Source organism: Bubalus bubalis, chromosome 4 (genome assembly GCF_019923935.1).
Source record: "Bubalus bubalis isolate 160015118507 breed Murrah chromosome 4, NDDB_SH_1, whole genome shotgun sequence".
NCBI classification, from domain to species: domain Eukaryota; kingdom Metazoa; phylum Chordata; class Mammalia; order Artiodactyla; family Bovidae; genus Bubalus; species Bubalus bubalis.
The window spans coordinates 90,373,245-90,393,955 of record NC_059160.1 but is presented as its reverse complement, the minus strand read 5'-3'; the positions used below and the strand labels follow the sequence as shown (position 1 = coordinate 90,393,955).

The window sequence follows — 20,711 nt, the reverse complement described above, 5'->3', positions numbered from 1 at the left end:
ACAGCAATTGTATTCAAACCCAATAATTACAGTAACAGCAACAAGAATCATTTATTGGATTTGTTTTTCTATTCTATCATTTTAACTTCCAAACACATTTTCCAATCTCTTGTTTAACATCAATCTCGGGGGTAGATTTTACAGCCCTTACAGCTGAGGAAGCTGAGATCCAGACAGGATCCCAGGTCATAGGCAGAGTAGATTTATAGCAGCTTGTAAATATTAACAAACTAGGTGAGACTCCAGTAGTCTTTCAGAGGCACTGAACTGCAAATCTTGGTTTCCTGGGTTATTCCTGACTTCCCACCATCCTTGGGGCATATTCAACAGCTTATGGGGGATCCCGGCAGAGCTAAGAATGAGTCTGGAGATGGCTTCTTCAGGCCTAGGTCACGGACTGAGTGCTGCAACGGGACCTTTCCCCGTCAGGATTGTTTCTGTGGAGGGGCTGGAGTGGAAGGCAGAACACCTGGGGAGAAAGGCCCATCTGGGCTAAACCTCCCTTACCCGTATCCTGCCCCTCCACTAGCTGGAGAAAAGCTTCCTCTCAGTGCCAGCTCTTCCCAAGGGACGGGCTCTCTGCTGATTTCCTCATGTGGAGGTGTGAGGAATGAAGATCTATTGGGAGGGGACAATCTGGCCTCAGGAAGCCCCCAGTCTGAGGGGGAGCCACATCCCCCATCCACATCCAAGGGCAGAGACATCCCTCCTTGGAGCTCAGAGGCTGGCCTAAGACTTGATTCTTCTGGGAAGTCTGGATCCTCCTTCCAACAGTGGGGTGAGAAGTTAGAGTTCCCAGAGGTCCCCACAGCCTCTGAGCAGAGAGCCTGTCTGGGCTCAGATTCCTTTTTCTCCAAGACATGGGGACCTGGAAGCCCAGGGTCCTGCCTGGGGTCCAGACAGATGAGAGACAGGGAGAGTGGTGATGAATTCCCCTACCTCCCTCTTCTCGGCCCCATTAAAAGTGATGGAAGAGGAGGAAATGGAGCAGATTTGCTTCCCAGGTTCCTTCTAGAAATGTAATGCTGGGGATCCCCTGCCCACCCTGTTAGGTCAAGAGGCCAAGCCTTCCCACCCCACCTCGCAAGCCCCCCATGTCCCCAGGAAAACCTGAAATCTGGTTATATAAAGCATGCTGTCCACTTTGAGGGCTCTTTTCAGAAGCTTGAGGGCAGAGGCCAAGCTCTATGCCACCTGACACACACTGTCCATCTCAGTGTCCTCTGAGTTGGCCTGGGTTTCTTTTTTCTGGGGTTCCTCCCCTTCCATTTTCTCCATTTCTGCACTGCCCGTGAGGATGGCCAGTCGCTGGGCCAGGGTCTTGGTGTCAGGGAACAGGATGAAGTTGTAGATCAGCGAAGCCAGGATGGCTCCTGTCAAGGGTCCCACCCAGAAGATCTGAGGAGGCAGAAGCAGATGCCCTGCTCGTGAGCCAAGACCACAGGGCGGCTCTGGGACTCCACCTGCTTTCCAGTGTTGACTTGGTCTCCTGGGAGCCCTGGAGCTTTCTACAAGGTGGCAAATTCAAGAAGCACAAGTCCTGTCCACTGCCCCCACCCCCCCACCCCCAGCAATCCCGACCCTGAGTCTCTGCAGGTGCAGGGACCTAGCCTCCCCGGGGCTGGGTCAGGCCCCCACCACCCCTGCCTCCCTCTCATCTCCCCCGTTCCAGCCCAGAACCCCGGCTAGTGCTCTTCCTGTCCTGCTGGTGTGTTTGTGTGTCTATTTCTGTTTGTCTTTTTCTCTATCCAAGTTTGGAAACTGGTCCAGCTGGAGGAAGTGAATAAGGAAGCAGCCAGGACTTCAGGCCCAGGCCAATGCTGCAGCGCCAGCCCTGGCCCACTTCTCACCAGTCTACTGGGTGCCCCTGACTTTTTGAGGCGGGCAAGAAAGGACGCTGGCCCTGGTCTTCTGAGCTTAGGGAAACCTCCACTGGGAGTGAAGATGGTCCGTGGCAGGTCTCCCCCAGTGTCTGGGGCCCCCCTTCTGGTGAAAGTCCCTATGGGCACTGGGGCCTCTCCCCTCCCCTGGCTGCCGGCAGAAGGTCTCACCCAGTGGACTTCAAACTTCCCCACGATGACAGCGGAACCAAAGGAGCGGGCTGGGTTCATGGAGCAGCCGGTGAAATAGATCTGGGGAACGAATGCAGGGCAGGGCGTGAGCAGCCTGAAAGCAGGCCTGGGAGAGGACAGTCCTCTCCTCCCCGCCCCGCCGGCTCAAGCCCCAGCCCCAAACTGGGGCTCTGGGTCCCCCTGCCCTGGGCCTGAAATGGGGCATAGCCTTGGCTCCAAGGCATGAGAAGTTCGGGGAGGGATACTTCTGGCCCCCAGGGCCCCGCCGCCTCCCCAGGGAGGGGCCAGTGGGTACACAGGCGGGTGTCCCCTGTGCCCCTTACCCCGATGAGGTGGCCCACTGCCACCGAGGCTCCAATTGTGGCTGCAGGGGAGCCCGTGGTCTGACGGCTGTCAGTGGAGGCCAAAACGCAGAGCACGAGCTGGAGGGTCAAGATGAGTTCCACCGCCACCGCCTGGCCAGTCGAGGCATTGCTCCGGACCTGTGCGAGCAGGGGGTTATGCTGGAGGCAGCGAACTCTGCTTGGGGATGGTGGTCCCTGGGCCCTCGTTCCTCACGGTAAAGGTTGCGACACCTTGCCACCACCAGCCCCCCAGGACTTAAGGAGCTCATGGGCTGGGGAGAGCGGTGCACTGGGGTTCAGGTGAACCCTGAAGTGAGCCCACCGGACACCTGTTCCCTGTGGGAGTGAGCAGCACCCCACCCACTCCATGGGGTGGTCAGGGCCACGGTCCAGGAGGAGGTCGGGGCTCAGGGCTGGTGGGGGAGGGAAGGCTGGAGAAGCTGTGTTGCACGATGCTCGCCTGTAGGCTGGCTGGGAGGGGCAGTGTGTAGGAGTGGAAGGTGGGGACTGGGGACGTAGGTGGAACATGGGTAAGTAGAGAAATCTGGGGAGGTGAGACAGGCCGCAGAGTGCTGGGGACAGAGGAACAGGAGGAAACGGGTTGGGGACGGGGAGGTGAAGTAGGTGCAGGGTCCCCTGCTGCCCCCACAGCCCCTGCTCTCCCTGACTGCTCCAACCCTGAAGTGCCTGGTCCTCCTCCCACTCCTGGCCCTCAGTGTGGCTTCTTCCTGTCCCCCGTCTCCCCACTGTTCCTCACACCACAGTCCCCTTCCTGCTCTGCCTGCACTAAGGCCATGGTCTTTCCCCAGGGCCCCACGTCCCCAGAGCAGGTGTGGAGCACGTGCTCTGCTGTATCCCCTCTGCCCCGGCCTGGCCCTCCCCACTTACCACCTGTATGGACCTGCCGCTCCCCCTCCCTGCACCTACCATATTGACCCCAAAGTTTTCTCGGATGTCCCCAGGCGTGAGCCCGTAAAGCAGAGCAGCTCCCGCCGTGGCCCCTGCCAGCTGGGCAGCCACGTAGGCCACAGCCCGGGGCAGGGAGATGTGGGAGCCCACGAGGAAGGCCAGCGTTACGGCAGGGTTGACGTGGGCCCCGCTGGCCTTCCAGGTGATCTGCACGATCACGGCCGTTGCCAGGTTGAAGGTGATGGCGATCTGCAGCACAGAGGGAAGCCCCAGGGGCCATCTCAGAGCCGAGCCCACGCCAAAGAACACGTACAGCCCCGTGGCCAGGAACTCGGCAAACAGAGCCTTGCTGATGGTCATCCAGAGCCGGCACACCAGCATCTTAGCCAAGCTGCACCGGCCTGACTCCATCGCCCCCAGGTCTATGTTCCTCTTCTGATCTCTGCCTCTTCTGATCTCCTGTCTTCGGGCTGCTCCGGCCCCAGCCTGCAGCTCCTTACGGTGCTGCTGGTTTAAGGACCATGCTGGTCAGACTGGCAGGGGGCAGGTTGACAGGGTTATGTGTGTTCGGGGGGTGGGGTGGGAGGTGTGGGGGTGGCCACACGCTCGCCCCACCCTAAACTCACATGACAGCCAAAGGAGGGGGGCTGTCCTTGGGCACTGAACTGGAACCTCCCAGGAGTTTTCCAAGCGGGGCAGGCCTAACTCTGCTGCTGGCCAACACCCAGTCTGGGGGCCCAGGTGACCCTAGGATGCTCCCATCCGTGACGTCAGCTTAGAGAGAATGAGATCACTCAGATCCCCAAGTCCAAGGCCTATGTCAGAGGGCCCCGTGCACCCCCTGCCCCAGGCTCCTAGTCTCCTGGATGGGTTCACACTATTCTGCACCCCATAAACCCAGATGTGAAGGAAGCTCTGTCCTCCACTTCCACCTAGAGCACCATTTTCTGAAAGCTGATGTGAATGGGGTCAACTTTACTGAGGACGTGGGCCTGCAGGAGTGCAGAGGAGCAGGTGCGGGGGTGGGGAGTTGCTCCACAGCTAACTGGTGACGCCTGTGGCGGTGGGTACCGCTGCTGCCCACCGGTCTGGAGTTTCCACTGACTCTTCGCCGTCTTGTGCCCCTTCACAGGGCAGCTTACCGTTCTTTTGACTATGCTGCCTTAGTTTACCCACACCCAGGCTCTGCCCTTTAACCCCCAGCAATATACCAAGGTATTTTCTCAAACAGAAGTGTTTTGTCCCTGAGAAGAACCTGCCGAGCTGCTAAAATAATGCGCTCGTCACCTCTTACCCACAGCAGAGTGCCTGGGCTGTGCCCGGAGCCATGTGTCCCTGCCCAGCAGGTGTCCCCTGGTGTCCGCAGGTTCCCCAAATGTGACGTGTCTCATGATGAGATTCTCATTTCTCCCCGGGCCCCCTGAATGCACTCCTTCTGTTGTCCCCAGCTCAGTTGGTGGCACCTGCGAGGCATCTTTGACCTCGCCCTCCCGCCCCCATCCAGCCAAGGCATCAAGTCCTACTGATGCTGAATCCCAAGTATTTCCTGACACTGCCCTCTTCTTGCCACCCCTGCTGCCCTGCAGCCTTCAACCATTCTCTCCGTCGTCTCCCTTGCTCCACTCCAATCAATTATCCACACTGCAGCCTGAGTGATCTTTCTAAAATGCAAATCTGATCCTGCTGCTCCTCGCTAAAATCCCTTCAAAGCCTCTGGTCACCTCTGTGAGCTCCGTGCCTGGCCCCCACGGTCCTCTGGGACCCTGCTTCTCCTGCCTCAGCTGTCCCCACTTCCTGCCTTGTCCTTTACCCTCTGGCCTCACCAAATGGCCAGTGGTTCTAGAATACTTCATGCTGGTCTCCCCTGGGGGGATTCTCTCTCCTCTCTCTGGAAAGCCCACCCCATGTCCTTTGTTTGGGGGAGCCCTAATTGATTCCTGATGAAAACAGACAACTCACTGGAAAAGTCCCTGACGCTGGGAAAGATCGAGGGCAGAAGGAGAAGAGGGCGTCAGGGGATGAGATAGCTGGATGGCATCACCAAAGCAATGAACATGACATTGGGGAAACTCTGGGAGACGGTGAGGGACAGGGAGGCCCGGCATGCTGCAGTCCATGAGGTCACAGAGTCAGACCCGACTAGTAGGCGACTGAACAACAGCAATCTATTCCTAAGGCTCAGCATTGACATCGCCTGGCCCTTTCCTGGGTGAGGCCTCCTCACCACACCTGGCCATTTACACTGCAGTCACCATGAGTGCTGTCATGCTGTTACTGTATCGCCCCAGTGAGGCGGGGAGCCCCTTAGGGGGGCAGGAACCAAGTTTTGTTCATCCCTACATGTACCCTCTTGCGTAGCGATTGGCTCAGGTGCTCAATAAATATTTGCTGAATGAATGCATGAGTGAATAAGTTTCCTGACCTGGAGGCTTTCATGTCTGCTTCATTTCAGCCAGCTCACCGTACAGCCTGTCCTTACCTGGGACAGGCCTTCTGAAATCTTCAAGTGAAATATCCCAACTCTGACCACAGGCTCTGTCCAACCACCCTCTCCCACTTCAATTCCAGCCACATCCCTCCCCCAATCCTCCCCTCCCCCCTTTCTGTTCATCCCACCCTCCTGATTTGATTCTACCTTGTCCAGCCAGATCCCCTGGCGTCTCACTTTGCAGTGTCCTCTGTCCCAGCTTCCCATTCTCTGCACCTTGCCCTCCCTGCCCCCCACCATTTTCCTCCATGCATGTTCTCCTCCACACCCTTCTGCTCCCATCTGTGCTGCTGAGCACTGCTGGAGAAACTCGCCCAGCCATGCAGACGGATGCCTTGACAAGCCTATGGTCTCTGGCCTCAGTAGGGGTCTCAGTAATCCATACACCACACTGTCTCCAGGCAGCTTTCTCCCTATTCTAAGCCCTACTTCAAATCTTCCTACTCTCTTTCAGTACCCTACCTTGCTCTGGCTTTCTTCCAGCAGATCGATTTGCCTCTTGCTCTACCTAGAAAGTGAAACCAGCTGGCAAGACTTAGTATATTCTCCCCTGTCCCCTGTCCCTGCAGCCCCCTGTGCCCTTGCCAGCTTCCATCTGATCCTGAAGAAGAGGCAGCCCTTCTCCTGGGTTCGAGTTGGGGCCCCTCCTTGGGTTCCTGGCTCCTTTCGAGTGACTGGGGACCTCTCTCGGCCATTCCCAGCCTCATCTGTGATTTTCACGTCTCCCTCTGCCTGGCTGGCTCTTTGAAACGTGCCTGGGTAGTCACTGAGTAGTGGAGACTCTGGGTTTGGAATGCTTTTCTTTTTTGGTTTTCTTTCAAGACTTTGCTCAAGTTCAATTCCTCTATGAAGCCTGCCCTAATTTCCCCCCTCCAGCAGAGTCAGGGCAAACTTCATAGAGAAGATGGGCTTGGGAATAACTAGTGGCTACTTCTGGCTTTGACCTCCTTGGTGCTGCCACTGTTCCAGTGCAGACTCCCAGGCTTGCGTGGCATGAAGGACTCTTTCAAGAAATGCTCCAGGCTGAAGGAATGTGGCTGTGGGCACAGTGTGAGTGACATTACTCCCTGGCACGGAGGGGTGGGGGGAATTCCCTGCCTAGGGGCTGTCCCAGTGAATTTCAAGGGCATCTCCCTCCTTTGCTCCCCTCAGACAGGGTCATAGAGGGCCTGAGAACACGTCCCAGTCCCTGCATATTACCTGGCCTCAATTTCTGCACCTGTACGCAGGCACCAAACAGCAGTCATGCCTGTCTGTTGAGAACCTTTGATAAGAAAGAGAAAGCATTTGAATACTGCCGTGTGTTCCGCACCCCTGACCAGTGTTAACTCCTGTCACCTCAGCTTCCCCACTTTTAAAGTGGAGATGATGGGAATTCCCTGGTGGTTCAGTGGTTAGCATTCTGAGTTTTCACTGCCGGGTGCCAAGTTTCAGTCCCTGGTTGGGGAACTAAGATCCTGCAAGCTGAGCCTCCAAGGCCAAAAAAAAACCAAAAACGTGGAGACGTTAGTTCCCACCTCCCTAATATGTTGTTGGAGAAGGCAATGGCACCCCACTCCAGTACTCTCTCCTGGAAAATCCCATGGATGGAGGAGCCTTGTGGGCTGCAGTCCATGGGGTCGCTAAAAGTCGGGCATGACTGAGCAACTTCAATTTCACTTTTCACTTTCATGCATTGGAGAAGGCAATGGCAACCTTGCCTTTGTTCTTGCCTGGAGAATCCCAGGGATGGGGGAGCCTGGTGGGCTGCTGTCTATGGGGTCGCACAGAGTCAGACACGAATGAAGCGACTGAGCAGCGGCAGCAGCAATATGTTGTTAGGAGTGAATGTGCTGATGCCTTGGAGAAAGTCAGATAATGGTGATTATTAGGATTGTCACCTCCCTTCCCACGCCAGTGAGAGCTGTGAAGACCGTGCTGGGCTAGAAATGGTCCAGGACAAGTAGCACCTGAGGCCCCTGCTCTGGGCCCCGGGATTGAGAGCCTTCAGTGGGTGGTGGCCCTGGTCTCCAGGTGACCTGGAGCAGAGTCTCCTGGGACCCTGCCTGGCCTGGAACTTGGTCCTTTACCTGCCCAGGACAGGTGGACATCGGCAAGAACTTGCTCTAGCCAGCATGTCCCTGGACCTAGCCTTCCTGGGCCCTAGTGGCATGCTTTTGAGGTCACTCATGCTCCAAGAGTTTTTGTCAAGCCCCGTACCTGGCTGTCTGCAGCTGCCTGCCAGGAAGTTGTGTGTGCTCACTCTTTCAGAGGCCTGTCTCCTGGCACCCTACACTACTAGGGTGGGCATCTCCATGTGTGAGCAGGTGTGTGTGTGTGTGTGCAAGTCCACTTGGGGCAGTGTGAGTGCTAAGGTCCTATCTCAGGGCTGGGAAGGGATGGGGGAGGAAGAAGGAGAAGGAGGAGGAGGGATGATGGGAAGATGAGGAGGAGGAACAATAAGCATGACAGAAAGGGAAGGATTCAAGGTCATCTCCCTTGTATCCCCTCACCCACTGCATTAAAACCTGGAAAGAGGAAGCGGAGGCTCAGAGGGCGGCTGAGAGGGCGGACCCTCCCAGCAACCCCTCCTCTTGTCCAGCCATCTAGACAGTCAGCCCTCTGCCTATCCTCTGCCTTGACCCCTAGTTCTCCACCTCTCCATCATGTCACCATGTCCACCTGGGGAAACTGGCCGTCCCTGGGCACAGGGTGAGGGGAAAGGGAGGAAGCAGCCTACGGAGAAGCAAGGCTTGTCTGGGTTCTGTCTTCAGGTGGAGCAGAGGGTCAGAGGGGGTGACTGAATATGTGTGTGCTTGGATATGACACATACGTGTACCCCTCAGAGAACACATGGAGCCAGGTACCAAGGTCTGATCCCCAGCGGTCCTGTGAAAAGGAATGGGGGACAGGCGATGTGGCTCCGCACACATGCGGAGCGAGAAGTCTATGCGGAGAAAACGCAGCCCGCTGGGTACAACCGGAGATCCGCGTAGAGCGGGGTTATCATGTGTGCGCAGGTCTCTGCCAGCCTTGGACTCGAGCTCCTCGGAGAGGATCCTACAGGAGGGGGCGCAGCGCCCTCTGCTGGCCAAACAGCCGGGCGCGTGGCACCTAGTCCACTTCGAGCCCTAGGCGAACCTCCCTCGGACGCCGTGCCCCGCCCATCCCTGAGGGTCTGTCCCTCATCGACCCACCATTCACCGCGTCCTGCTTCCCTTGGGGTCCGTCCGAGAAAGGAACCAAGTTGCTGGGCTGGATGGAGAGGCCAGGCTCCCAGTCACGACTGCACCTCACCTGAGCCGTTTGGAAGGGTGAGTGAGGTCTGATATACTGATCTACAGATTGGGGTTGAAAGAGCCGACCCTCCCAGTCACCCCTCCTGTCCATTCATCTGGATGGCCAACATTCTGTCTATTCTCTGCCTTGACCCCCGATTCTCCTCCATCTCTCCATCCATCACCGTGTCCACCTTTCTACCTGGTGAAACTGGCCGCCCCTGGGCAAAGAGGAGGGGGTGAGTGGGGAAGGAATCTCCTCTCTTCTGGACCACTCCCCGACAGTGGGGTGAGGTGGAGTGGGCTGGTCCAGAGGACCCAGACCTGAAAGACTCCAGGTTCCCTCTCGTCGGCGCTCCATCTGACTGGAGCCCAGACCCGGGACTTGGGGGAAGAGGAAGCTCAGCAGTGGTGGATTCGGTGGACGAGGTCCCCCCCTGCTGGTCAGAGCTGGCACTTGCGCCCGGCTCCTGGGTAGAGGCAGGGGTGGTGGCAGCTGTCGGGGGCGGGTGTGCGCCTTCACTGGGGCTTCACACACACTGCCATTTGATGTTAACTATAAAGCTGCCAGGCAGGCAGGACAGGGCAGGGCTGGCCGCAGCTCCCTTTTACAGATATTAGACCCAAGACTTCCCTGGTGGCTCAGACGGTAAAACCGTCTGCCTACAATGCGGGAGACCCAGGTTCGATCCCTGGGTTGGGAAGATCCCCTGGAGAAGGCAATGGCAACCCACTCCAGTACTCTTGCCTGGAAAATCCCATGGAGGGAGGAGTCTGGTAGGCTACAGTCCATGGGGTCTCAAAGAGTCAGACACGACTGAGCGACTTCACGTCACTTCACTTCTTCAGACCCAAGTTTGGGCTTCTCCAGTGGCTCAGCAGTAAAGAATCTGCCTGCAATGCAGGAGATGCAGGAGACGCGGGTTCAATCATCCCTGGGTGGGGAAGATCCCCTGGAGGAGGGCGTGGCAACCCATTCCAGTATTTTTGCCTGGAGAATCCCATGAACAGAAGAGCCTGTCGGGCTACAGTGCATGGGGTTGCTAAGAGTCAGACACGACTAAAGCAACTGAGCACTCACACATCCACCACCCAAGTTTGGAGGAGGGCTGGACCATCTGCCCCCCCCACTTCCCCCCGCCCTCCCCCAGGGGCCGACCCTTGTCAGTCACTGTCAATAGCTTCTCCCATCCCTTTTCAGTCCATCTCCTGGCCTTGCTGGCCTGTTCTCTTCTGGGGCAAAACTGAAAAACACAATGAGAGGTTCCCACACCAGAGAGAAGCAGGAGCTTGGGTTAAGCACTCTCAGGAAAGCAGAGGCCCTCCAGAACTGCGGTGTGGCTGGGGGCCCAGCTGTGGACACGCTGATTTCTTTGCATACAAGCAAATCGAGCCCTTGATCTGAGATATCTGCACAAGTGTTTCCTTTCTATCGATTGTCTCATTTTATCTTCACAGCGATCCATGGGTACAAATATCCCCATTTTACAGACGAAGTAGTTAAAACTTGGACAGCTTGTGTCATCCAGAGTTGCACAACCAGACTTGAACTCAAAGCCGGACTCTAACTCTGATGCAGAGCTGTGTTCTGAGCTTTATCTGTCCTTCTCCCCACAGAGAGCAGCCCAGTCCCAGGAATCTCCCTCCCTCCCTTCATCTGACCCCACAACAACCCTGTGAGGGAAGCACTTTTTTATTCTCATTTCATAGTTTAAGAGGCAGAGGCTTGGTGAGTTTAAGAAGGTGTCCTAAGGAGTGTCAATGGCAAGGGAACAAGAGCAGTAAGGGCAGAGCTAGAGATCAAGGGGAAGATGGTGAAACCCTGGCTGGTGGAGGCAGACCCAGAAAAGAGGTGGGTCGGGTATGGCTTCTGATAGGGGTGGGGGCAGGGGGCTTCTCCCTCTGAACACAGGCTCTCAACGTGGCACCTTTCTGGAACCTCAAGGGGCCGAGAGGGGAGTCCAGGACTGTGTCTCCTGGCCCGATGACAGACCTGGTTGCTCACCCCCTTGGCATCTCAAGGGGCTGCCGGCGGTTCACTTCTCCTCCACCCTGCTGAGCACACCCTGCCTCTGAGGCCCTCCTCAAGTGGCAAGGACTTGACATAGCTGAGGAGGGAGGGGTGAGCAGGCGGTCGCTTGGTGAGGGCCTTCTCTGTTCCCACTGCCCGCTCCTGACCTCCAGCTCTGTTCCTACATTTGGTCTCTCTGCCCTCTCAACCCCGCCTCTCTGACTCTCTAAGCCTCCCCTGGCCTCAGTTTCCCTGTCTTTCTGCGGAGGATTGCGGAGAATGTGGAGGGGGTTGTGGGATGATGCAGAGGAAAGGTGAGGAGCTACAGTATCTTGAGAGAGTATCTTCTGGAGTGAGACAGGCCAAACATGAATGTCAGTGGTTTATTGGGAAGCCCTCACCTTAAACACCAGCACCCTACCCCCTGCATCCTTGAGCAGAAATAAATAAGGTGGCATGTAATGAACCTAAGAAGCTCTGGGGTGGGTCAACCCCTGTCGTCCCAGGGGCTGGGGTCCTCCTGGCTCTGGAAGAGGGGCTGGGGAGGAGGAGGGGATGCAGACTGCCAAGCCACCCCTTCCTGCCTGGCCCCGGGGCAGCCTGCACTGAACTCACCACCCCTGAGGTCTGACCTCTCTGTCTCTTCCCCATCAGCTCCCAGCCCCTGGCCCCCTACCCCAAGAGTCCCATCCTGTGTTCTTGCTTCCAACTCTTTGCTGCACAGCCTGGGGAGCAGCACCTCTTTCCCAGCCCAGGGGACCCAGCTGCGGGGGGAGGAGGCCTTGCTGTCATACGCTTCTCTTCTTCTCCCCTGCAGTTCAGGGGCTGAGAAGCTGACCCCTGTCTGATGCTGGTCAGTGGGCAGTCAGCTCCATGGTCTTCTTCCGCTCCTCTTGGCTCTCCTCCCAGTCCTCGTCTGGCTCATACGTGCCCTTGAGGATGGCCGCACGATCACTCAGGCTCAGGGAGTGGGGGAAGAGCAGGTAGAAGTAGATGATGGCAGCCACGGCAGCCCCCACAATGGGCCCCACCCAGAACACCTGGCAGAGACAGGGCAGTGGCAGGGCTGAGCCCAGGCCTTGGGGCAGAGCCCTCCCCCCAGAGGACAGACCCAGGGGCCTCTCAGAGGAGACAGACGCAGACACGCCCACACCTCCGGAAAGAGAGAATTCGCCCTTTTGCAGGGACAGATCGACTGACACCCCACTCCCCAATGACAAAGGACACTGACACCCAGGTCCTGAAAGGAGATGGACACCCCCAGAGGGACAGGGCCCCTGCCAGCCCCACTGTGCCACTGCTGCAAGTCGCATTCGACTCTCTGCGACTGTATGGACTGTAGCCCACAAGGCTTCTCTGTCCATGGGATTCTGCAGGCAGGAATACTGGAGTGGGTTGCCGTGTCCTCCTCCAGGGGAAATTCCCAACCCAGGGATCGAATCTGCAGTCTCTTATGTCTCCTGCATTGGCAGGCAGGTTCTTTACCACTGGCGTCACCTGGGAAGCCCACCAACCCCACCCTAAAGAGAGACAAATGAAACTTCAGAGGGAAGAGATATGGAGAACCTCAGAGAGATGAACACAACTCCTCTCCCTTCCACATGGGGAGAGAGACAGACTCTGGAGAGAGACCATGAGCTCTCAAAGGAGATGACAGACAGATTGTCCAGAGGGACAGACCCACAGGAAGGAAGACTCTCCCCAGTCCCCAAGAGGGACAGATAAATAATACATCAGAGAAGACAGACACTTGGACCTCCCTGCCCCCCGCCACCCCAAAAGATGGAAACCGAATCCTCAGAGACCAACTCCAGAGCACAGATGCTTTTCCCTTCCCTAGAGGGACAGACACGCAAAGTCGCTGCCCCCCAAAAAGGGTCCCCTGCCATCTCCATCTACCCCTGCCCTTGTTCTGGCTGCATCCCCTTCTCTCTCCAGTCACCCCCAAGCTCTGGGCCCCCATCATCCAGAAAGTCCTGCTAACCATCAGCTGCTGAGGCTGGGTTTCTAGGCACTCATCGCCAGGGAGACAGGGGAGGGTCCAGTCTTACCCAGTGTGCGGAGCTGAACCGATTCATGATCACTGCGGGACCGAAAGATCGGGCCGGGTTCATGGAGCAGCCTGTGAAGTAGATCTAGACAGAGAGAAGGAGGCCGTGAGGAGGGCAGCATGCCTGTCCACTCTCACAAGGCCTAGACCCACGCTGGGGTCCCCTAGCAGTTCAGGGGCTCAGCCAGGCCTCCAACCATCCCCCGATTCCTAGCCTGGCGCCCTTCCCTTCTACAGTTCCCTCTGGATCCCTCCTCTCCTCTCTGTCCTGAGCTTGGGCTTGGTTTGCTGCCCCCATCCCAACTCCCCCTCACTCCCGTATTTTCTCAGACTGGAGGGGATTGAGTCTGGGCCAGAGTATAGCAGCCTTTGCTCACCCCCACTAGGTGGCCCAGTGTGACGGACAGGCCAATGGACAGGGCTGGGGAGCCCACAGGGCTGGTGCGGCGGGAGTCAGTGGAAGAGAAGACGCAGAGTGCCAGCTGGAAGGTCAGAATCATTTCCGCCACCACAGCCTGGCCCGCAGTCGTGTTGTTGTTGAGCTGCAAGGGGATGGTGTGTTAGGAGCCCTGCCTTCTTCTGACTCTATGGCCAGGAACCTGCAGGGATGGGGGTCTTGGTCTCCAGGGACTCCTAGGGCCCAAGTGCCGGGAAGCCAAGCCCTGTCACTTCAGGGAGGTCATTTGCCAAAGAGACTATATACTTGCCAGTGGTCAGAAAGCTTGGAATGCAAAGCTGTGGCCAAAGTGACAAAGCTGGGGGACCTCTTCCTGGACACTGGCCCGTCACCGGTCTGCCCAGGCCCCAACCCCCACAAGCTGGCATTTACCCTCCCTCCTGTGGGCAGCTGCCCAGTTTGCTTACTGCTTCCCGCAAGCCCGCCTCCCGCCCGTGCCTGACCCTCTGCCAGCTCCAAACCTCAAACCTGTCTCTCTGGTGGGGCTGACTCATGGTTTGACAATGGCCGGGAAAATCCTCCTCTGTGTTTGATTAATGAACCCAGTTTGCATGGGACAAGGGGGCTGAAACTGGGGTTGCAGGGATGGGGGGAAGGGGAGGGGGCCAGGAGCAGAAAGCAATATTCATCAGAGGCCATACGTACGGGCACCCCATTAGGGAGTCCACAAGCCTGGCTGCTAAACATACCCCCCTGAGTCCCACTCTATGGAGGTCATGGCCATTCCCATGTAATGAGAATGAGAAAAACAAAACCCAGAGAGGTTGGGGTCACCAAAGGCAGGATCACAACCCATCTCTCACTGATGGTTCCATGAGACCACTCCACTGAGGGCCCCACGGGAGCGATGAGGTGCCCAGGAGGACAGAAGAGCTTGGAGGTAAGACAGGAGAAGGGAGGTAAGAGAAGGCGGACAGTAGGCACCAGGAGAGAGGCTGGGATGCAGCAGCAAGAGGCGGGTGGGCAGGCAGAGGAGGTGGGTACTAACCCGGGGAGTCGGCTGAGAGCACACACCACCGTGGAGATTCATCTTCCTGGCCTTAGGATGCTATGACCGTCTTGGCAAAGGTGTCAGCTGGCTGGTCTACTCTGTGTCACCCATTCAGGAGACGGGGCTTGGGGACCAGGTCCAGAGCCCACCCCAGGGTCCCTGCCCCACCGCCAGCCCCCTGGGCACTCACCGCATTGACAGCCAGATTGCCTCGGGCATTGTAGGGTGCCAGCCCATAGAGGATTGCGGCCCCGGCAATGGCGCCCACCAGCTGGGCCACCACGTAGAAGATCGCCCGGAGCAGGGAGATCTGGTTCCCGACTAGGAGGGCCAGAGTGATGGCGGGGTTCATATGGCCACCGCTCACGGGCCCCAGGGCCTGGGCCATGGTACCTATGGCCAGGCCGAAGGCCAGCGAGATCTGCAGGACGCTGGGCAGCGCCGACGGCCACTTGAGGGCCGAGCCGAGGCCGAAGAAGACGAAGATGAGGGTGGCCAGGAACTCTGCGAACACTGCCTTGAGGAAGGCCACGGAGCACACCTCCTTCTTCATGGTCTTGCAGCAGCCCCCGCAGGGGTCACCCGTCCGGGCGGCGGCGGCGCAGGGGGTGGGGGGCTGGCTCGGGGGCGCCGCACAGTCCCGGGTGCCCGCACAGTCCCGGGTGCCCGCGGCGTGGCTAACAACGTGGCGCGGGGCCTGCGGGGGCGCGCTATATACCAGGCAGGCGGCCCGCGGCGGGGCGGGCCCGGGGGGGCAGTGGGCGGTTCCCGCACCCGGGGGCCAGCACTGCACGCAGGGAGGGAACTTCAGGGCCGCCGCGCCCCCGGCCCCGCGCGCCCCCCCGCCCGGGCAGCCGCACGCCCTCTGGGGCCACGTGACTAGGCCGGCGGTGTAGACCGGCCCGGCGGGCTGGGACCCGCGCATAGTGCGCTCCGGGCGGCTCCCGCGCTCCTACTCCACTCTGTCTGTCCCGGGCTCCCGGGGCGACTTTGCTGGCTCTGGGCTCTGCCGTTCTTCGGCCCTCCGGACGGGTGCCTCCGCTGAGCCTTGATCTCTGGCCGCGGTCTTCCCCTTTTCTTCTCTCCGGGCGCTGGGTCCAGCTCCTCCTTTTCCTCCTGCGACCTGGGCATCCTGACCCGGCCTCGTGCCCGGCCGGGCTGGAATGATGCGCTTCCCTGAGGACAGCGCCGCCGCCACCCACCTCCCTGCGGGCCCGCGGTGGCGGTGGCGGGGGCGGACGGCCGGGCAGGGCCTTGCGGGGCGGTCCGGCCATCGCGGGCCTCTCCCTGACTCGGGCGGGGCAGACCTCCTGGATTGGAGCCGGGGCGTTTGGGAATAATGAGCACCAGGCCAGCCTGCCCTGGACTTGGCCATCCTAACGTCTACTCTCTATTTCACCTTTCATCATCTCTTCTACTCTTTGTGACTTTGTCTCTGTCAGTCGCTGCATCATTTTCCACTTCTGAATGTCTTACATGTGGTCTTTTTTAGTTCCCCCAAAGTCAGGTTCTCCCACCCATGAACTGGGTAACACTTTCCTCCAGTCCTTCCCAGTCCCTCCTCTCCGCTGCCCCTTCTTCCCCCTACCCGCACCCCTCCCATCCTTCCCTCTTCCCTAATCCCTGGGTAGGTATGTGGGGAATGAGGCTGGAGGGCCCTTGAGAGCTTGGAAGAGGGGCAAGGAAGGACCCCCAAGATCCCAGGAGTGGAGCTGCACTGAAGACGCCTCCACCACTCCCGTGCCCCGTTTTTGGGAAGCACTCAGTCTAGTGCTTGGCACAGAGTAACACTCTGTAAAGTTTCCTCACATGTGACTGTAATTTTTAAAGCCTCCTGAGGGCTGTGTGTGGAGCGCAGCAGAGGGAGGGAACAGGTGCCCTTCCGTCAGGGGGCTGAGGGGCGGGCCGGAGGAAAGTCAAGGACCTGGAGGAGCGGGATCTGGACTCCATGGCAGCTAAGAGGCCAAAGAAAACAAGGACGGAAGAAACCTTGCTATTGTTCCTGTTCTGCCCTGGTTTCCTGCTGGAGCTGCTCCTCCCCCAGGTCTCTCCTCCTAAGACAGGGGGCCCGTCGGTCCCTTCTGCCCTGGGTCCTGTGGCCCTGCCCCTGGCAGAGGGTGGCAGCTGTGTACAGGATCTTCATCTGGGCTTGAGGGCACAGGGCTTTGAGGGCCTGGTACAGACCGCTGCAGACTGGAACAATGACATTCGTGACCCCAGAGACCTTTGAGGACTAAGCCCTGTCACCTCTGTCTTGCCTCCGGTCTGCCCCCTTCCATCCTTTTTTTCACTCTCTCTCTTCAAGGCACTGCTCTCATAAATCCACAGATCTTAAACTCCACAGTCTTAAAGTGGGAAGGACTCAGCAGTGTCACCAGGGGAAGGAAGCTCCTACTTGAGGTTTTGAGACCAATCTTTTACAGCTAACCAAGGGCTCTGGCCTCCACTGTGTGATTAAATTCTGAGCTACCTGTGAGGGAAATCAGACTCAGAGGTTCTGCCTTGCCCAGGGTCACACAGTGAGCTGAGACCCACAGGCGTGTCAGGACTGACCTGGTGTAGCTGAAGAACAAGACCCTATCTATCCAGGTGGCTCAAATGAGGACAGTTGGTTGTTTCCTAGGCCTGGCTTGAGACCTTTCTACCTCTCTCTGACCGTCAGGGTCTCTCTGTCCCCAAGCTGTCACAGGAGTGCCCATATGCTGGAATTATCTTTGCCCTGAGCACTTGGATCCTTCCCGGTCAGTCCCAGAGGAATGCTTCCTTGGGACCTCTCTGGGCTGGGAGATGCATCTCCCTGTGTGTGGCAGGGAAAGTTAGAATCTCTCAGGAGGAACCCCTTCTTTTACTCCCGATATTGGGCCCCCTTGGTTCTTTGGCAGCAGTTGCAGGCTGGGGGTAGAAATGGCAGGGTAGTTAGCAGTGGGTGATGCTGCCAGATTCCACACGCCCCCAGGTTTGGGGAAGAGTCAGTCATTCATTCCCCAAAGACTTATTGAGCACTTACTGCATACCAGGCACTGTTCTAGGCACTGGAGATATATCCATGAGGCAGCAGACAATGTCTTTGCCATGGAACTAATATTCTAGTGAAAGAAGACAGACAATAAATAATAGACATATGGAAAATATGTAGTACAATAGAGTCCAGTTAAGTGCTATGGAATAATAAAATATGTTAAGGGGGACTGGTTCTCTGCAATTTTAAATGGTTGTCAGTGAGAGTCTTATGGACAAGGTGACATCTGAGCAAAGACCTGAAGAGTAAAGCCGAATCTGGCCTCTGAACCCTGAAACTGAATTAAATCTCTGAGACAGAGTTTTGGGTGAAGTAGAAAAGGATCACTTTATTGCTTTGCCACGCAAAGGGGGCCACAGTGGGCTAATGTCCTCAAAGCTGTGTGTCCCCCCTTTGAGGGGGCCTGTGAGGGGTCTTATTGTCCAGGGACAGGGTTGCTGATAAGGATCAGGGTGCATGCAGGACCCACATTCCTTCAATCCAGCGATCATATGGCATCAGGTAATAGGTGAACTGTGACCTTCTCTGGAATGAAGAGTGCTTCATCACGTCTTCCATTTGGTGGGGGTTTTAGTTTTGTGCACGAGTTCAAAGATAACATTATGTATATTCCTTGAGGGGGAACCAGGACCCTGCCCCCAAGGCTGTACTACTGTTTCTTGACTGCTCCTCCCTTGTCTTTGCATCCCCTCCCTTCCCTGATCAACAACTATTTGAACCTGCCCTTTGGAACTCAGAGAAGGTGACGCAGAAAGGCTTTTGTGCCCAAGAGTTCCATAGGGTCCTGCTTGATCTCAGTACCCCCTTTTCTTTGATACTTCTCAATCCTGAGGAGAACAGGTGTTGGACAAGAAGGGGAATAATCATTTTGGATAGAGATGTTAATCATAAGTGCTTCCCAGGTGGTGCTAGTGGTAAAGAGACTGTCTGTCAATGCAGGAGATGCAGATTCGATCTCTGGGTCAGAAAGATCTCCAGAAAGAGGGCATGGCAACCCACTCCAGTGTTCTTGCCTGGAGAATCCCATGGACAGACAGAGGAGTCTAGTGGGCTATGGTCCACAGGGTCACATAGAGTCGGACACAACTGAAGCAACTTAGCAGGCAAGCATGTTAATCATAAACTCAGCAGAGGAACTCAATCTTAGGGGGACTCAGTTTCAGTCCTCCCTTTCTTCTTTTTCTTTTTTGGCTACACCATGTGGCATGTGGGATCTTAGTTTCCCAACCAAGGATTGAACCCTGGCCCTCTGCATTGAAAGCACAAGTCCTCCTAGCCACTGGAGCACCAGGGAAGTCCCAACATTTAAAAAAATTTATCGATTGGCTGCATTGGGTCCTTGTTGCTGCACATGGGCTTTCTCTAGTTTTGGTGAGCAGGGGCTACTCTCTAGTTGCGGTGTGCGGGCTTCTCATTGGTGCTTCTCTTGTTGTGAAGCATGGGCTCTAGAGTGTATGGGCTTCAGTAGCTGTGGCATGTGGGCCTTAGAGCACGGGCTCAGTAGTTGCAGTTCACAGGTTTAGATGCCCCGTGGCATGGGGAATCTTCCTGGACCAGGGATGGAATCTGTGTCCCCTGCCCTGGCGGGCAGATTCTTAACTAATGAACCACCAAGGCAATTCTCCTCTTCTCTTTTTAACCTTCTGGAAATCTTTTCAGGGAATTGGGCGGTGGCCACTCTGGCTACTTCCTTCTAAAATAGGGCATAGTCCTGCCTCAACTGGACACTGAATTGGAAATATTCATGAGTTTTAAATCCTGGATCAGAGTTTATTTTGATTAAAATTGCAAACCCCTGGTCCACCACTTGGTCCAACAGATCCAATTAGAAGTAGTTGAAATAGTGACAACTGGAATTCTAATAGACAAAATAGATCTCATTCCTTGAGGAATTCAGGAGACTAAACCTGAAACCCAGTCTGGAACTGGCCCTTTGAAGAGACTCATTGTAGCCAGTTATCTAATTTTACCTAAGGAGGTTTTTCACAGCATTAACATATACATAACAGGAGATACTGACCACTACACATATTGCCTTTTTTTTTTTTTTTTTTGGCTAACATCTGACCTAAACCAATTTTATTGTCTAAAAATTTAATCATTTTAAGTGGATACCTTGAAACCATCTGGTTGCAGCTACCAACTGCCAGCAGACATTGCTTTGAGAATGGCTGGTAGCATCCTAAGTGTGATGCAGCTCAGAAAATTCAAATTCTCAGCAATCCAGGAATGTGTCTGAAATCCACAATGGTCACTTAGCTTTACCTTGGATGTCTGAACCACAGACACTCCATTTTGATTTTCAAATGTTTTTCCCTCCTCATGGCCAAAACAGATGTCACTGTTAATGATTTCAGTGCTTTTCTTGATATGAGATGATGCAAGAATTTGGGCTCATAAAAAAATCTCCTGAGTATCCAACTATCTGAAGGCCTGTTCTTCCAGTTTTTTTTTCCAGAGCACAGAGCACCTCATTCCTGATCTCCACCCTGAACTCCTTTCAGGGTGTATTGAAGGTCCGTGGCTGCAGTGGCCTTGACCTAATCCTTGTAGAGGCAGATGGCAAGTGCCAATTTTCAGTTGGCAGAGCCCCTTCAGGGTCATGAATTTGACCATAGTTTGGTGGGAGTCATTTCATGGTCACTTCATCCCGCTGTGCTGAGAATACTTACTCCCAGGTCTGGCGAAGATTTCACTGATAGGCTGCTCAACGTGCTATTACTGGACTAGACCTTATTAATAGTAGCCCCAAATCTCCAGACTCCCTGTCTTACTAGTCTCTTATGGTTCAGGAAAACATCCCCTCTTGTTGTTTCTTCCCATATCTAGAATTACATTATTACAATCATGAATCTCATATGGAACTTATATCATCATCGTATCAGAGGCTCAGTCACACATTTAGTAATTTTAAAAAGCAGCTTTGTAAAACAGGTAACATAACAAATAATATAGCTAGCAGTATTAGTAAGGTCATAGGTAAGAATTTAAGTCAAGAAATTCCATTAGGCGCAGCCTAGTATGTCTCAGTTTGTCTGACTTAGTCTGTTCTATACCAGTTGTTACCTTTAAGGGAAATTATATATTGGCGTTGTCCATGAAGCACCCAGCCC

The 20,711-nt window shown here is 55.9% G+C and overlaps 2 protein-coding genes across 3 annotated transcripts; both read right to left on the bottom strand.

Moving 5' to 3' along the window:
* Positions 1 to 1,017: 1,017 nt before the first annotated feature.
* AQP6 (aquaporin 6) lies at positions 1,018 to 4,701 on the bottom strand. Its single transcript, XM_006075791.3, has 4 exons — positions 3,344 to 4,701; positions 2,396 to 2,554; positions 2,052 to 2,132; positions 1,018 to 1,398 (listed from the first exon to the last, which is right to left on the bottom strand). The coding sequence occupies exons 1-4, from the start codon at positions 3,734 to 3,736 to the stop codon at positions 1,186 to 1,188; spliced, it is 846 nt and encodes a 281-aa protein (XP_006075853.3). The 5' UTR covers positions 3,737 to 4,701; the 3' UTR covers positions 1,018 to 1,185.
* Positions 4,702 to 11,275: 6,574 nt separating this feature from the next.
* Positions 11,276 to 15,826, bottom strand: LOC102399102 (aquaporin-5). 2 transcript variants are annotated; one of them, XM_006075792.3, is made up of 4 exons: positions 14,770 to 15,816; positions 13,509 to 13,673; positions 13,133 to 13,216; positions 11,276 to 12,121 (listed from the first exon to the last, which is right to left on the bottom strand). In XM_006075792.3, exons 1-4 carry the CDS (start codon positions 15,502 to 15,504, stop codon positions 11,936 to 11,938), a joined length of 1,170 nt encoding a protein of 389 aa, XP_006075854.2. In that variant the 5' UTR covers positions 15,505 to 15,816; the 3' UTR covers positions 11,276 to 11,935. The 2 variants fall into 2 exon arrangements, with proteins under 2 accessions (XP_006075854.2, XP_044797665.1); XM_044941730.1 differs by lacking the exon at positions 13,509 to 13,673 and having other exon boundaries at positions 14,770 to 15,826.
* Between the last annotated feature and the right edge of the window lie 4,885 nt (positions 15,827 to 20,711).

Bases quoted from the DNA above. Each gene is read 5' to 3' on its own strand.
- AQP6 (XM_006075791.3), bottom strand. From the start codon at position 3,736: ATGGAGTCAGGCCGGTGCAGCTTGGCTAAGATGCTGGTGTGCCGGCTC. The intron at 2,555-3,343 runs GTAGGTGCAGGG...CTGCTCGCACAG, and splicing joins AAAACTTTGGGGTCAATATG to GTCCGGAGCAATGCCTCGAC. The intron at 1,399-2,051 runs GTGAGACCTTCT...CTGCCTCCTCAG, and splicing joins GGAAGTTTGAAGTCCACTGG to ATCTTCTGGGTGGGACCCTT.
- LOC102399102 (XM_006075792.3), bottom strand. From the start codon at position 15,504: ATGCGCGGGTCCCAGCCCGCCGGGCCGGTCTACACCGCCGGCCTAGTC. The intron at 13,217-13,508 runs GTGAGCAAAGGC...CTCTCTGTCTAG, and splicing joins CACTGGGCCACCTAGTGGGG to ATCTACTTCACAGGCTGCTC. The intron at 12,122-13,132 runs GTAAGACTGGAC...TGTCTCTGCCAG, and splicing joins GGTTCAGCTCCGCACACTGG to GTGTTCTGGGTGGGGCCCAT.